The sequence below is a fragment of the Schistocerca cancellata genome, chromosome 1 (assembly GCF_023864275.1).
Source record: "Schistocerca cancellata isolate TAMUIC-IGC-003103 chromosome 1, iqSchCanc2.1, whole genome shotgun sequence".
In the NCBI taxonomy this organism is placed as follows: domain Eukaryota; kingdom Metazoa; phylum Arthropoda; class Insecta; order Orthoptera; family Acrididae; genus Schistocerca; species Schistocerca cancellata.
Genome location: NC_064626.1, coordinates 817,999,421 through 818,017,902, shown reverse-complemented (window position 1 = coordinate 818,017,902; position 18,482 = coordinate 817,999,421). Strand labels below are relative to the sequence as shown.

The 18,482-nt window shown below is 37.5% G+C and overlaps 1 protein-coding gene across 4 annotated transcripts in view; it reads right to left on the bottom strand.

The window, feature by feature from the left end:
- LOC126188217 (mitochondrial protein C2orf69 homolog) overlaps window positions 1-18,482 on the bottom strand; it is a 231,199-nt gene that overhangs the window by 6,526 nt on the left and 206,191 nt on the right. For all 4 annotated transcript variants that reach the window (XM_049929778.1, XM_049929770.1, XM_049929785.1 and 1 more), the window contains 2 exons: window positions 4,413-4,608; window positions 3,004-3,283 (listed from right to left, as the gene is read on the bottom strand). In XM_049929778.1, the coding sequence (XP_049785735.1) occupies window positions 3,004-3,283; window positions 4,413-4,608 (476 nt within the window). The remainder of the gene's footprint in view (window positions 1-3,003; window positions 3,284-4,412; window positions 4,609-18,482) is intronic.

Sequence of the window (18,482 nt, the reverse complement as noted above, 5' to 3'; positions counted from 1 at the left end):
GGACAGATTGCCTGCAAAAGGCAAAGTTCCTGAGTTCGAGTCTTGGTCCGGCAAACAGTTTTAATCTGCCTGGAATTTTCATATCAGCGCTCATTCCACTGCAGAGCGAAAATTTCATTCTGAAAATCAATATTGCTAACATAAATGAAATAAAAAAGATTGCAAGACTTAAATGACCAATTGGGTAAGAGACCCATCACAGATGTAGTACATACAGAAGGTGAAATTTCACTGAATATCAATGGAAAGAAACTAATAAGAGTTTGCCATACACAACGAATCATGTGTAAGAAACACCTTCTTTAACATTGTGACATCTATAATTTACATGGGCACCTCAAGGTACAGCTTCAACAAGAGACTGTATTCCTGCAATTAAAAAGGCATGGATGATAATTAAAGACACAACAAGAGTTTAGAGAAGCTTTGGTGTATCTTTTTTTAGAAAGAAGTAATGTAACTTTTGTAAAAATATGAAAGACTCCACACATAAACACCCAGTCGGATGGAAGAACTCGTAGGTGCACCTACTCCACCAATATAGTATCAAACTATTATACCAAATGAGACTAAATGAGAAATGTCAAATGAAAACCAGTAAGCAACAACATAAATGGAAAATGGAATACTATCAACACAGCTGTTGAAGCATTAGGAATAAGGAAGAAGAAATACTTTCAAGGGGGATTAATGATTTGGAATGACCATACTAATAAGTTAATATAAGATTAAAAGGAGGTGAATCTAAAAACCTTGTCATTACCTAATAATTTCAATTATAGAGAGGATTATAAAAGTAAATCTGCTTTACTACAGATAGAACTATGAAAAATTGAACAGAAAAATTGGGATTGATATGTGAGTAAAGTAGAAGATGATACACAAGACAAAACAAAGCACACAAAATTATTAAGCTATTGGAGAAACAGGAATAAGATACTTTACAATTAAATGTAGTATCTTAAAAGGAATGGTTAAAATACTCGAAACATCTATGAACTGATCATGAAGAAGAAACAGAAATGCACACCAGTACCAGCAACTCTGTAGACCTGAAGATCTGATAACAATGGAAGAGCTGTAAAATGTCATAAAAAAGCAAAAAGGACAGCTGGTACTGATAATATAAAAATGGAGCTGATTAAATGTGCATCTGATCAACTAAAGCTTAGACTTTTACATTTTATGAATGTTTGCCACCTGAGCAGACTAGATGAATAGAATGAAGTTTTGGTATGCCCTATTTGCAAGAAAGGTGATAATTCACAATTCACAAATTACCAAGGAATAAGTCTACAAAATTTCTGCTGCAAACTATATGATAAAATTATATACAAGAGTTTCATACCAATAGTGGAAACACTTATGTTAGCAGTACAACATGCTATTAGAAAAAGTGCATCATGTTCTGTCTGTCTTTCACTTTGGCACAATTAACCAAGAAAAGAAGGCAACTTAAATAGTCAACTTATTATGTTCTTATCGACTGTGAAAAGTCGTCTGACAAGGTAAAGCAGGAAGTTCTGTGGGAACTAAAAGCATTTAAGTTCCAGCACATATGATTAAGGCAATTCAGTCATTATACAAAAATAATAAAATGAGGATCTGTACTGTGAGGACTGGGACAGAATCTGATGATGTCAATTAAGGAGTCAGACAAGGCTGCCCACAGCCCCCCCCCCCCCCTCCCCCAATTTTTAATTTTTACATTGATATCATTCATAGATGGTTCATTTTTATTAAATGACACATTAAGAAGTGATAATTTTAATTTTATGATGATGCTATTTGCTGATGATCAGATCATAATAGGACCACCTGAAGGAAAGGTTCAAATTCCAATACACAAGTCGAGTCAAACTGCCGCTATATACAGAATGAAAATATCAACAGATGAAACAAAAATGATGACATTTCAAGGACTGGAACCAATAACAGCCAAAACTGTTAAAGATTAACAAATAAGTGAACAAGTAAGAGAGTTTAAATATATAGCGTGCAATTTTAAATTTACCACCTCAGATGGTATACAGCTAAAATTGGCCAGATTCAGACATTTCTGTGGAACTGTACAATGTACATTAAAACATAACGTGCAGAAAGAAATATTCATTAAACTCTACAAAGCGTTAATGTTACCTTTGCTACTGTATGGTAGTGAATGTTGGACCCTAACATCTGATCAATTACGATGAATCAAATCACCAGAGATGAAGTTCTTCCACTTTTTAGCAAGATATTCATTGTTGGACCATAAATGAAATACTGATATTAAAGAAAAACTAAATGTTCAACCTATTACAAATGTAGCTGAAAAATACCGCCTGAACTGGAAAGACCATGTCCAACATGTCTACTGATAGAATAACTACAGCGGCAACATAATATAACCCAACTGGCAGGAGGAACATTGGATGTCGCTCGAAGAAACAGCATGAACAATTCTGAGGTGGAACACACCAAAAGCCTAATCCTTGAAGACTATGATGAAAATAAAGTTTTAGTGTTGCTTTTTTCTGGTGTTATGTTATTTTCTTGTTTACATTAATTTATATGGTTGGTTACATATATCTCAACATGATTTATCCATGACAGAATTACATTTTTGTATTCTTCACACCATACTCTTCAAATACTGTATTTATAACGGCATGAAAAAACGAAGGAATTGGTAACTACTGTCCCATTTACACATCCAGCTGGCCATTGTTCAAACAGATGAGTCTTACTTGTCATTTCACATCACACATTTTTTTTTGGGCTGCATTCAATTATTAACTAAAAGGGAGTGATCTGATGGTACATGAAGTTAAAGGGGAAAAAGGGTACACCAGTAATGTGAAAGTAGTTGGGACTAAGTTGTTATGATAGAAGCAATAATACTTTTGGAAATCCTAAAAATTTACATTTTTATGGTACGGGATGTGTGAACTGGGGTTGATGGTTACTTAGACCACATTTTTAAAAGTCAGTACTCCACAGTACAACTCTTTATTTACTTACCCAGTCTGGTCAATGTTTCCAACAGGCTCCTTGAAGTAATCCAAGTGTTTTTACCCCCAGCATGGCCTCCATCTAACCAGTACATATCTTGTATTCTGGTCACAATTCTCATCATTGTGTCATCATCAGGTGTTAGGGTCTTTAAATAATGAAATTCATAAATAAATTGGTTTAAAACCACACACCCTTTGCTGAATCCTATAAGAATAATACTAGCTTTATCCAAATTGATTCCTTCTTGCCACCACAATGGAGGTGTGTTCTCTTCATTTTCTTTAGACTGCAAGAAAGCAAATATTAGAGTGTAAGTATGCAAACTGACACACAGATGGACACAAAGAGTTCTCAAAATAACAGGACTCAGTTAACAATTAAATTACTTATTGTCCTAGATAATAAAAATCATTTTGTTTTCAATACTCATGTTCCTGAATGAAACTGCAGAAAAAGCATGCTTTCATTCTTTTCCAACGTCAATTTTTTAAAATTTTTAATTTATTTCTCTTGGCTTACCCACTGACTGCCAGACTAGAGGAGCAATTCTGTGTTTAGCGTATCCTACAGGTGTTTGTAATTTTTTGATTTCATCTACTGTATTTATGTAAACCTCATCCCACTAGATGAATACTGAGCTGATAACTAAGTCCTGCTGCAGTTACATGATTTGCAAACATTTTCAAAAACGTTCACTCATTTCAAACACTTTCACTCATTTTTACATAAGTAACACTACATGCAGACAGTTGGGAACTGCAGACAGTATTATAACTCTCCTTCAGTACACTTCAAGATACTACTTACTTTGTGTTGGCTGAAGCATAGTAAACCAGGGCACTACTCATTTCCAGTACAGAGATCACCAAAATGTCAGTTTTGCACAGCAAATGGGAGAATAGTTTCAGTTGAATAATGATAAGTGAGTACAGAATCAGTGTATTCTGTCTGCCAAAACTGAAACTATTTGTTATTCTTTGCAGAGTACTTGTTGTTACATATACTACGCCGCGTTGCCTCAAATTGCCAATACATTTTTGAATGTGAAATTGGAGTAAAAGACTGATCTCTAGTGTGACCCAAAGTCTAGCTTAGATGGAAAGTTATAGCAGGGTGCAACTTGGGAAAGCAATACATCATATGTCATGAGAAGCAATTCTGTTACAGCTCCACAAAACAAGAGTAACAACACTACCTGACTTTACACACACACACACACACACACACACACACACACACACACACACTCTCTCTCTCTCTCTCTCTCTCTCTCTCTCTGCGAGTGTGTGGTGTGTGTGTGTGGAGGGGGGGGGGGAGCTGAATAAGCATGTGAATTGCCAGAAGTTTTACTACAGCCTCCTTTATTTAACCAATTTTATGGCTTTGACAAATCGCCTAAATATTTAAAATATTACCTCCTTTTCCACACTTGCTGCTGGGCTTCCAGCACTTGCAAGTTGTGCGGGATTAACATTTCGAAGTCGCTGTGATACACCTTGTAATAAACGTTCAAGATGTTGGAGAGCATGATGCGTTGGAGTGTGGTCAGGAGCACCACTGTTGTTGCAAGGCACAAAATTGTCATAGCAGCTGAATGTCTTAAACTCCATTCTGTAACACAAAAAATGTTTTCTTATGTCATACTATTTTACTTTTTTTGCTGTGACAACATCAAAAAACGTATTCAGCATGAAAAGCAGGACATCAAAACATGAACTGAATCACCTTCATAAAATAAGAATACATGGAACAAGACTATTCTAGTTTACAGCCTTAGACTCTACTATTAATGGCAGAACGTGCAGAGACTGTGTTAACTTTTTAGAGCATATAAATGTCTGCCACTGCAATTAATTTCTATTTCTGAACAAATAGGCCATTACAGACCACTTACAATTTTATTCCACATGAAGTATTTGTTTTATTTATCGATGATAAAAAATCTAAAATGATTGACAAAGTTTCTTTCAAGTTTTCATCTACAGCCAATAAATGTGTGGAAAAAATCATTTTTTGTGCCAAAAGCTGTATAGTTCTATTTATTTCTCGGCAGGTTTCGGTACTGGCCACCATCTTCACAAGAGAAACTGCAAAGTAAGAGACTAAAATAACCCAAGTATTTGACTTCCTACAATTCGAAGTAGGTATTAAAATCCATGGAGAAGAAATAAAAAATTTGAGGTTCGCCGATGACATTGTAATTCTATCAGAGACAGCAAAGGACTTGAAAGAGCAGTTGAGCAGAATGGACAGTGTCTTGAAAGGAGGATATAAGATGAACATCAACAAAAAGCAAAACGAGGATAATGGAATGTAGTCGAATTAAGTCGGGTGATGCTGCCGGAATTAGATTAGGAAATGAGACACTTAAAATAGTAAAGGAGTTTTATTTGGGGAGCAAAATAACTGATGATGGTCGAAGTAGAGAAGATATAAAATGTAGACTGGCAATGGCAAGGAAAGCGTTTCTGCAGAAGAAAAATTTGTTAGCATCGAGTATAGATTTAAGTGTCAGGAAGTCGTTTCTGAAAGTATTTGTAAGGAGTGTAGCCATGTATGGAAGTGAAACATGGACAATAAATAGTTTGGACAAGAAGAGAATAGAAGCTTTAGAAATGTGGTGCTACAGAAGAATGCTGAAGATTAGATGGGTAGATCACATAACTAATGATGAGGTATTGAATATAATTGGGGAGAAGAGGAGCATGTGGCACAACTTGACAAAAAGAAGGGACTGGTTAGTAGGGCATATTCTGAGGCATCAAGGGATCACAAACTTAGCACTGGAGGGCAGCGTGGAGGGTAAAAATCGTAGAGGGAAACCAAGAGATCAATACACTAAGCAGATTCAGAAGGATGTTGGTTGCAGTAAGTACTGGGAGATGAAAAAGCTGGCACAGGATAGAGTAGCATGGAGAGCTGCATCAAACCAGTCTCAGGACTGAAGACGACGACAACAACAACAACAACAACAATAATCTTACAACCTGAAAGTAGATACAAAAAATTTTGAAGCATCATAATCAATTGGTCAAAAATACATCTCTGCCAAACATGGTAACGCTACGTATAAGATGTGACTAATTATCAAAATAATGGTTTCCATGAGTTTCCATTGCAGCAGATTTACACAATCAAAGTGTGGTAACATGCAAACACTTAATCTTAACATCAAGTAACTAATACAGGCTTGCTTAGAAAGGGATCTATAAAAGAAAGCTCTACTCCATTGATATATAGTACACAGGCCATAATATAGTTCAAAGACAAAATTACAATACTGAAAGAAGTAGATAATTCACATTCATCAAAGAAGATCAGGCTATAGTTATGTGTTGTGGATATATCAACTGTATTATTCTTTGACCACAGATGGTGTGAATAAACATTCGTCTCTTAGTGATGGTGACAGGGATACATTACCCAAAAAAGTACACCACAATTACGTACAAACTAAATAACACTCAATGCAGATATTTTTCACTCACTAACTGGCAGAGTCTGCGGTAATCAAATATTCTACATGTATTGAGTGTTTATTATGTCACACAGCAGCGTGCAAAAAAAAAAAAAAAAAAAAATTAATAATAATAATATTCCATTTGGAAGGACATTTATTAATACAAAGATCATAAAATTGAAGTGACTAGGACGTGTGGAAGATTCCACTACATGAGGATACCTAACTGTCATAAGAGAATACAATTATCTTCTGGTGTGCTAGATTAACATTGTGATCGAAATAGCAGTAAAAGTATAAGGGAATATCACACACATCAATAAAATCTGTGTAGGGCCTCCATAACCATAACTGGACCACACAAATTATTTCAGGTTACGAAATTTTATTTATTAGACTGTACCTAACTCAGTTATTTTTATCTATTTTTGTGAAATAAAGGCTCACCAGTAGTAGTGGTCTGAGGTCTAGGTTGGCAGGCAGGTACAGGGTGTTTCAAAAATGACTGGTATATTTGAAACGGCAATAAAAACTAAACGAGCAGCAATAGAAATACACCGTTTGTTGCAATATGCTTGGGACAACAGTACATTTTCAGGCAGACAAACTTTCGAAATTACAGTAGTTACAATTTTCAACAACAGATGGCACTGCGGTCTGGGAAACACTATAGTACGATATTTTCCACATATCCACCATGCGTAGCAATAATATGGCGTAGTCTCTGAATGAAATTACCAGAAACCTTTGACAACGTGTCTGGCGGAATGGCTTCACATGCAGATGAGATGTACTGCTTCAGCTGTTCAATTGTTTCTGGATTCTGGCGGTACACCTGGTCTTTCAAGTGTCCCCACAGAAAGAAGTCACAGGGGTTCATGTCTGGCGAATAGGGAGGCCAAACCATGCCGTCTCCTGTATGTTTCGGATAGCCCAAAGCAATCACACGATCATCGAAACATTCATTCAGGAAATTAAAGACGTCGGCCGTGCGATGTGGCCGGGCACCATCTTGCATAAACCACGAGGTGTTCGCAGTGTCGTCTAAGGCAGTTTGTACCGCCACAAATTCACAAAGAATGTCCAGATAGCGTGATGCAGTAATCGTTTCGGATCTGAAAAATGGGCCAATGATTCCTTTGGAAGAAATGGCGGCCCAGACCAGTACTTTTTGTGGATGCAGGGACGATGGGACTGCAACATGGGGCTTTTCGGTTCCCCATATGCGCCAGTTCTGTTTATTGACGAAGCCGTCCAGGTAAAAATAAGCTTCGTCAGTAAACCAAATGCTGCCCACATGCATATCGCCGTCATCAATCCTGTGCACTATATCGTTAGCGAATGTCTCTCGTGCAGCAATGGTAGCGGCGCTGAGGGGTTGCCGCGCTTGAATTTTGTATGGATAGAGGTGTAAACTCTGGCGCATGAGACGATACGTGGATGTTGGCGTCATTTGGACCGCAGCTGCAACACGGCGAACGGAAACCCGAGGCCGCTGTTGGATCACCTGCTGACTAGCTGCGCGATGCCCTCTGTGGTTGCCGTACGCGGTCGCCCTACCTTTCCAGCATGTTCATCCGTCACGTTCCCAGTCCGTTGAAAATTTTCAAACAGATCCTTTATTGTATCGCTTTTCGGTCCTTTGGTTACATTAAACCTCCGTTGAAAACTTCATCTTGTTGCAACAACACTGTGTTCTAGGCGGTGGAATTCCAACACCAGAAAAATCCTCTGTTCTAAGGAATAAACCATGTTGTCTACAGCACACTTGCACATTGTGAACAGCACACGCTTACAGCAGAAAGACGACGTACAGAATGGCGCACCCACAGACTGCGTTGTCTTCTATATCTTTCACATCACTTGCAGCGCCATCTGTTGTTGAAAATTGTAACTACTGTAATTTCGAAAGTTTGTCCGCCTGAAAACGTACTGTTGTCCCAAGCATATTGCAACAAACGGTGTATTTCTATCGCTGCTCGTTTAGTTTTTATTGCCGTTTCAAATATACCGGTCATTTTTGAAACACCCTGTATATATACCGTATGGACAATATGAGTAAGTTATAGATATTCTGAAGCCAGTAACTTCTTGAATTACCAAGTCACAGGATGATGATGATGATGATGATGATATAATAGAAAAAGAGAAGAGGGAGATTCAGAAAGGGAGGGAGGGATAAAAATATTTCAAGGAAAAATTCAAAGTTGAAATAATTTTTGTATTTTGAGTTATGGTTGTTGATGAGCTACCTCGATTTTACTGATGAATATGATCAATAATAGTTTTACTTCTATTAGAGCACACATAATTTGTTGCATTCATGATGTACTCCCGCATACAACAACACAAATACATGCTTCTTTTATGAAAGTTAGGTATCCGCATATAGTGGAATCTTCCACACAACCTAGTTACTTTAATTTAGTACATTTTCATTAATAAATTTTCTTCAAAATGGAATATTAAAAAACTTTTTATTGCCTGATGCTATATAACACAATAAGCACATAATACATATGGAGTATCTGATTACTGCAGATTCCATTAGTTAGTGAGTGAAAAATACCTGTTTTGAGGGTTTATTTAGTTTGTATGTAATAGTGGAGTACATTTTTGAGTAACGCATCCATGTCACCATTACTGACAGATGCCACCTTAGCTTGTATGTTTATTCAATTCATCTGTGGTCAAAGAATATACCCACAACACACAACGATAGCCTGATGTTCTCTGATGAACATGTACGCCTACTTCTTTCAAAACTGTAATTTTATCTTTGAACTGTATTACGAACTGTGTACTTCATATCGATGGAGTAGTGTTTTCTTGTATAGATCCTGTTCTGATTCATACTGTATTAGTTATTTGATGTTAAGATTAAGTGCATGTACGTTACCACACTTCGATGGTGTAAATTTACTACGGTGGAAATTCATTGAAACAATTATTGTGATAATTAGTCACATTTTATACTTGATGTTGCCATATTTGGCAGAGATGCATTTTTGAATAATTGATGTATATTACGTAAGTATTATGATGTTTCAATTTTTTTTATACCTATCTCAGTATTATAAGATTGTAGAAAATCAAATAGGAGGGGAAGTCAAAAAGTAAAGGGACTTTTGCAATTTCTCACCATAGGGCTTGGTAACACTGATAGTATCCATAGCTGGAGTGTGGTCATCTGCAATAATTCTATATCATGTGTCACTCTTATTCCCACATTAGTCATCGTATTGTAGCATCCCGTGAAACATGGCAGCTCCATTGTTGATCAAAGAGAAAATGAAGGCTTGTCAAATGCAAGTGCAGTATGGTGACACCTGCTTATTCGAAAGCAAGGTCTATGAATGGATAGAGCACTTCAAACAGGGAAGAACTTCTCTATGTGATGAAGAAAGATCAGGAAGGCCATCGACACCAACAACTAAAGACAATTTGAAAGTCATTGAAGGTATGGTGATGGAAAAAGATGAATCACAGTGGATGAAATCACCAGTATTTTACATATCAATTATGGTTCACGTATTCTATATTAAACGTCAGGATAAATTTTTGGAAAATGTGTGCAAGCTGGATACAGAAAGAATTGTCAGCACAGCATAAGGTGCAAAGGATGGACATCTCTCAGAAACATTTGTCCTGTTAACACTGTGAGGGAGATGGATTTTTGCAGCAAATCATTACTGTAGACAAAAGGTGGTTGTATCATCACAAACGGGAAAGTAAGGCTGCGAGCACGGTTTGTAAACACTTATCATCACCAGAAGTTAAGAAATTTAAACGTCAACCATCAACAGGTAAGATTATTCTGACACTATTCTGGGACAAAGTAAACTCAAACCTGCAATTAGATCCAAATGTTGTGAAAAACTGCAAAAATGTTACATACTATGGCAAGATAATGCATGGGTGCTTTCTGCCAAACTGACAGCCGAAACAATGAAGGATTTTACATTTGAATTGCTGGAATGCCCGCCATATGGTTCAGACCTTGTTCCAAGCGATTTCTATATCTTTAGACCACTGAAGGAAGCATTCAGGGGAAGAAGATAGGCAACCGATGAAGACGTCACTGATGCAGTGCAAAACTGGTTACAGTTGGGTACAATAAACTTTTTTTCCAATGGAATCAAAAAACTTGTGAAACCATGAACAAACTGTGTTGAAGTGCAGGGAAACTGTGTAAAACAATAATGTATGTTTCAGTTTTCTATCATTAAAATAAACATTCATTTTTTCAAAAGTCCTTTTACATTTTTACTTCCCCTTGTACTTGAGTTATTTTTGTCTTGTACCTTGCAGTATCCCCTGTGAAGATTGTAGCTAGTACTGAAGCTGTTAGAAAATAAATAAACCTATATAGCTGTTGGCACAAAAGAATTATTTTTTCCACACAGCTAAGAACATTGCTTGTTAATCTAAATGTTTTCTCCAGTCACACGAGAATTATACAAAAGGGCCAGAGGAGAAAATATCAGTAACACATTTCCATATAAAACCATTTCTCTTCTTGGCAAGATGAGTGAATGATGCCACATATGGTTTCCCCAGTTGTAATAATTCTTGGTAGACTGACAAGGAAAGTGAATACTTTCTGAGAAGAAAATTACATACACAGACAGAAACAACTGTTTTACAATAGAAATGCTTGGTGCTGGCTACAATCATAAGGAAATATACATGTCTAAACAGCTTGATTGAACACAGAAACAGAAGTATGGCAACAGAGGAAGCCATATGAAATAAAGTTGTAGCCAACATAAACTTTTTGCTGGTTGGTCTCCTCCCCCGGCATTTGGAATTTGAGCCATTGCACCACCTTGTGCAGTTCTTCTGTATTCCATGGAGTGTTTGAAATAGTATGTGCATATGTTGCAGTGTGGCAGTACTAGTGGTGTCCACGAGGTGTGGTACACGCTTGGGCCAGCTCTTAGTTCCCGGCCATATTTATGAGAAAATTTTTAGATAGAGGAACTATTGCAACAAGGCAGAGTTGGTGTTGGTCAGGGTTGTGGGTGTCAATATCTAGGCTGTAGTCTGGTGATGAGCTCTGCGATCGGCCATCACTCAGCAGGTTGTTATATGTAGAGTCCTAACATCATTGTTTGCTGTTTTTGGTTATTGCATTGGCCGCAGTCGAAGTACTGGCCTGCATAATTTGTAGCCAGCGGTGGTGGTTAATCAATGGTTGGTCATACTTCGTTATATGCAGCTTCACCATTGTCTGCATTTGGTTAACGGTACCTTAAAGTGGTGAAAGACGTCTCAAAAACATTTACTTCAAGTAGTAAGAAGGAAACGCCAATATAGGATGCCGACATCAAGAATTTGTGCGGTGCTATCATTGTGGGTTACTATAAGTAGTGGCTATGACAGGAATGTTGGTTGTTTAAGATTATTATTTGCAAAGGAGTGTTGTTGTGTGTACTTATCATAAAATGATTGAAACAACCATTACTGAGTTAATGGTCACCTCTCAAGAGTGTGGTACACGTCAGTTTTCTCTGTCTTGTTGCTGTTATCAAATTAATCAAAAAGCAAAGAACTGGTGGGCTGCCGCCTTGGTATGGATTCCAAAACAGTGAAACTTGAGTGTGGAACACTGATGGGTCCCTGTGGTGTGCTGTCACATGATCAGACTGTTCCTAACAGTGCATGGCACTGTGACATCAGTTGTCTTATTTGTCACTGGTATTGGTCGCACTGTCTTACTTGAATTGTTCTGCAAAGTGCCCTAGGATGATGTTTACCCTTACTTGCGCAGCCACATCCAGTTCACAAAGTTTATCGACATCAGCAGCTAATTTTATGATTCTGTGGGCATACTGGGAAGCCTGTGCGGCAGTAACTTATTTTTATTTTAGCAAGGTAATTATGAGCTTGGTCAGTCTTAAGCAAGCATAGAAAGTTTTAGAAGTTTTGTTGCTAAAGCTTTAGTTCTACTTCTGCCATTTAAGTTGTTTGTTTGATAAAATGAAACAGCGGTATTTAAGTTGCCTGCCACCCTTGAGATCTGTGATACACAAACCCAAACAGTGTTAAGTTGCTGGGTTCGTGGCATTGGTATCACACTCGAAAGGCCTTAAGGAGCATTTATCTGTTTACTGAACATTAAGCATTTATGTTTTAGTTAAAAGAATTTTATTATTTGTTGTTGTTGTTGTTGTTGTCTTCATTGCTGGTGCCAGATATTTAGTCTACGCTAAGTCACTTGCAGGACAAAAGTAGTAATTGAGGTGGTAGTTTCTGTCGGTCTGCTGCAGTGTGTCGCTGTTTCGGCCAGGGTAAAGTCTCACCATCCGGTACTGCAGAATGCCTCCCCAAGATTTGACTGAGATTTAGAATTTTGCCAGCAGGACATAGAGAGTGCCTTTCTTCTTCCCGCCATACAATGGGTGCCAACCATCCTGGAGAGCTTGATCCTTTTCTTATTTTGAACTGTTTAAAGAGGTAATTATTAATTATTAATCAATTAATACCCAGTCCTCCGCTTCTATCAAAATTGGGTTCAACATTGTGCTCCAAAATTATGTTGGATTGAAGCAAACAGTAAATTAAAAAATGGGAAAATAGGTAACAAAAATGTATGTCTACTGAAAACTCATCTCAAAATGTAGAGCAGGGTATGATAAGGCAATTTAAAGAACAAATAAAATTAAATGATTTAGTAACAACTGAAACTGCACTAATTTCTTTAGTGCTTCACAACCATAAACTTACATGGAAAACAGTAACTGCTTCAGTATAAGAATCAATCTCAATACTTGCGTAGTAATATTTGTACAATTAAGGGGAAAATCATATAGACTGCTGTCTTTCATGAGGAATATAATTTTGTGATGAGGTGAATATTATGGAGAAGTGGAGGAAAAACAAAGTTTGGGGGGTAAAATGATTCCAAGTTCTACTGTCTTTATATCTGAAATATGCTGCCCACTTATTATAAATTTTATACATAATGGTGGAACGTACATGTTGTTCCTTCCTACGTGCTTCCACTAGTAGTATTTAGCTCATGAGGGACATTATTCTTAAATAAAGCAGAGGTACAGGAGAAGTTGATAATGCTGGCTGCCAAAAGCCACAGACAATGTGGCTCTGTAATGTTTGGCAGCCAGCTCTTAAATTTTCCCTGCACGAGACAGAAAGGGGCCAACAAGATTTTTTTTAAAAAAACACCAAACCTAAGCACTGAAATTTATCCATCCAGATTTTCATACAGCAAAAGCTTTTGACATAAATAAGAATGACACCAAGATATTAACTGAAACTTAAGTATGATGCTGAAGACTTGTAGCAATCATAGAATCAGAAGTAATTCGAAGTATTTTAAATGAAGATCAGTGTGTAATCAGTGGTCATATTTATAAACTTTCCCTATTTAACACATCATATAACATGGAAACTAATTACCGTATGAGGGCCAAACTTTGTAACATTATTGTCAAGGACATGGGGAAGAGAAATAATGCAGAATCAATTCAATTGAAACACTTTTAATGTACCGCTACGGTACATCATACCATTACATACCAACACCATTACTGCTACAAAAGGGGCTCAATATGGTGCCTATCAATATGCTGCACTTCAGATCAGCACATGTGCAAATTTTCCCCTGGTAAACCCTGCCCTTCAGGTAGCCCCACAACCAGAAATCACAGGGAGTGAGATCAGGTGACTGTGCTGGCAAAGCATTTGGAAAGGATTGGCTGATAATTCGATCATTTCCAAAGGAGTTTCGGAGAAGCAAGTGAACTTCACGAGCAATGTGCGGTGGGGCCCCATCTTGCATGAAAAATGTCGAGTTAATGCCTCTCGCTCCTGCGGGGTGGGTATGACATGTTGGCGAAGCACACTGCAGTAACACTGGCCAGTCACACTGCATGTCTTTGGTCCTTGAGTGCCAACCTGTTCAAAAAAGTATGGGCCAATGATGAAAATAGCTGTTAAGCCATGCCATACAGTGATACATTCACCATACAGAGGAACTTCATGCACAGTGACTTGAGGTGAAGAGCCCCGCACTCGGCAGTTCTGTGTGTTTACTTCACCTGTCAGAGAAAAATGAGCTTTGTCTGTTCATAGGATGGTCCAAGGCCAGCCCTCGTCAACTTCAATCCTTGCGAGAAAGTAGAGAGCAAAGTCAACATGCTGTTGTAAGTCCTGTTGTAATAACACAACCCCTTTTGGGATCCTGTACCCTCTTCCCCACTCTCCCGAAGAGAGCATTAGTGTAATATCAGTAATTTACACCAATTTAATATCTGGATTTGAATACACCAAAGATTTTTTGGGCAGAAAATTTGTAATTTGCACTAATTAAACTACTGTTTTGACACTGTTTACGTTGGGCCTCGCCAGTATGTAGAATGAAGGAAAACTACAGGCACATGGTAGGAATAAAATTGCTATTGTAGCTATGGAGTAATTAACGATTAAAGTTCCGATATTTCTAGTCATCAAGAAACAACTATTTTTATGCTTTGTTAAACCAAAAAGCTAATTGTATCCCTAAGAGAAATATGACAAGATGATTTTTCAGTCAGAATTAAGCATACTCATGTCTTAATTGGTGTTAGTTAACAGAACTGCAATTATGACTATATAGGAATGTAAAGTTTTACTCGAACAAAATTTAATCAATTGAATCTAGGCCTTTCATTTAATAAAACTAAACCCTCTGTTCACCTGAAAATGATAGGATGATTATCTTTTAAGTAAGTAAAATAATAATTGCAAATTAACAAAATATATTGTTCCAATAATAACACATGTAATTTACAGTCTTAATAGAAACACATTCTTTCCTGTCTTATTTACTTTTATTTCATGTAAATTTCTATGTAATTTCGGAAGACGTATGTAAAAATTTTAATTGTATAAATCTAAAAATTTAATATGTAACAATGACAGTGATTGTTTGAAACCGTATAAATGGAGGCAATCTGTACACCGCCAGAGGTCCGTCTTACATCAGCCAAGAGGCAGTCTTAATTCATTTTTAAGCATGTAGTTAGCAGCTAAACATCTAGCGTGCGAAATAAAATTCTTTTTTGAACAAAAAATACTGGAACTTATTTCTACCATTGCACGATTCCCATGCAGTGATGCAGTAACATCAAGATGAACCTATGGCAGCATTAAGAAGCGGCACCGGATTCCGGATTACACAACATACATATTATTTATTTGGTGGAGAATATCCATAATATGACATGGTATATTGTTTTTCTTGTGTTAAGCAATGATACACATCCCAAACTTCACCAACAGAAACACTTTTGCCATGTTATATTACAATGTAGTGCAATTGCTGTACAATATGGATCTTGTATTGATACGATTTGCGAACGGTTTGAAGCACCTTCGGTACAGTGTACCATGGGATGTTCAACTGTCGTGACAAAGCACATGCACTGCCTGACGATCAGGAACTGCACACAGTGCCATCTGCCATAGCAACAGTGATTTCAACAACCACCTTTGGTGCAACCGGTCGTCGGCCTCTTCCTGGAGCGACACACAATTCTCTAATTGATTCGAACTATTTCATCATACTCCACATAGCAGTTGGAGAAAGAGGACCCTTCTGTTATCCTTTCAACTGGTGATATTCTTTAAGAGCAGCTGCAGCATTACTGTTGTTTTGATGATAGAGCTTCACCAATAATGCCCTGCTCCTTTTGTCAAAGCTCATGTTGACACACCAACAAGTGCATTGTGATTGGTCAGGTGTGTGACACTATAAATCACGATTACTGATCACAGCATCTGGTGGCCGTAGTTGGAACTGGACAGTGGCATTGTGACACATGGAAATCATGCATTCCGTGCTCTGTACATTAATGCTACCAAGTTTGGTAGTCATACTATAATTAGTTCCATGTTATGACGTGTTAAATAGGGAAAGTTTAATTATGATCACCCAGTATTTTATGCTTTGTGAACTAGCAGTGTAGGAGAGGGACGGTTAGCTTTTGACTCTGGAAATATCACCTAAACTAGCTATTTTTTTCTGAAAGTGTCTGTCACAATGTTTCCTGTAAGTGCTGAATATGAAGAAAATGAGATTAAACAGTTTCAAATAATCACTAACCACCCACATCCACTTTTAAGAGTCCCTGTAAAGCAACTGAAAAGAAAGAACATAGGTTCCCTGTTCAATTTATGAAGAAGTCATTATTGGGAGAGGACAGCAATTAGTAACTTTATAAATGTACAGAGGAAGCATTAGTGTGGTTGAGGTGAAGGGGGAAGATAAATATAACACACCACGGGTAGCATATACTGTGAAGAACGTTTTCCCAAGTTAATAACCAAGTGTACAAATTTCCCAATCACCTAGAGAGGCAATTTCTCATTCAGACAGACTAAAAACCAAACTAACTGAACTCCGTCTGAACAGGCCTTGGAAGGCCCAGCAGTACTGACTGGCCACCGTGTCATCCTCAGTCTACAGGTGTCAGTGGATGCAGATATGGAGGGGCATGTGGTCAGCATGCCGCTCTCCCAGCCGTATGTCAGTTTACGAGAGCAGAGCTGCTACTTCTCTCCTAAGTTTGCCTCACAAGGGCTGAGTGTACCCAGCTTGCCAACAGTGCTCGGCAGACCAGATGGTCACCCATCCAAGTGCTAGCCCAGCCCGACAACACTTAACTTTAGTGACCTGACAGGAACCGGTGTTACCACTGCAGCAAAGTCATTGGCATTCTGACAGACTGGCATATTATAAATTTGAGGACTTTAGAAAACGGAGTCAAAAGAGAGATACGACAATAGTTCATAACAGCTGAGGCAGCACCTTTTTTGCAAATGGGTTTTACAAAAGCATACTTCATCCTGTCAGGGAAGAAAACTGTTTGAGAGAGGCATTAAATATATGAGCTAGGACTTTACTGAACTGATTACAGCAGGCTTTTATAAGTTTGCTGGAAATATTGTCGATACCAGTTGAATTTTTACTTTTTAAAGAAATTTTGGTTTTTCTTACTTCCAGTACTTTTACAGGGGCTACACCTATCTGCTTTAACAAATTTGGGAAATGATCTTTCAGTATTTTTATAGCCTTTTCTGGGGAGCCATTGCATTCAGTTTTCCTACCAACACTTACAAAGCAATCACTAAAAAGTTTTGATACAGTCTCTTGATTCCGTACTTGTACAGCAATTTGTCCAAGTATCACCCCTTATCACTCCGCGTACAGTTTTGATTTTGTTACTAAATTTATTAATTTTGGAGCATAGGTATAAACTTTTTGACTTCTGAATAACTTGACTTACTATTTAACAATATTTTTTATAGTGATTTAACTAGTTGGGGTTGTCTGAAGTGTTTGAGGCCATGCACAGCTCATTTCCTTTTGCTTGAAATCTTAATATTAGTGGTTATCAGGACTTTCTGGTGAGTTTCTTGGTTTGGGTCTTATGTATCAATTTTGGGAAGGTACCTGCAAATATCAGTGCCATTTCATTACTGAAAAGATTGTACTTGGAATTAGTACTATCTAAATTTTACACAGATCTTTATTCTACATCTTGGAGATGTGATTTAAAAGTCTGGATAGTTTCTTCATTAATTTTTCTAGCTATTTTCCAGTGGGGCCACTTCCATTCTCACAGATATTTGCACTGTTAATAGTGAGTCTTTATCCATCAAGGTCCGAGCGACCATTCAGGACATGCCTGGTTGCTGTATCACATATTTTAGTCTGGTCTCTAAATATATCATCAATTAGTGTGCTTGTACTTGAAGTTACTGTAGTAAGAAAACCTACTGCAGAAGCAGGATTATATGTGGACCTCAAATTCTGGGTCTGATTTGTCACTGGAATTTGTTACAAAGTTTACATTCAAGCCCCCAAGTACCATCTCACCTTTTCTGTGTTTCAATGTGTACACTATTCAAACATCTAACTACTTCAGAGAGAGATTTCAGTTCCCTGAAGATGTTCTGTATGTTTTTACTACTAATATATGATAATTATTTCAAATACATTCCCTGAAGATGCTCTGTA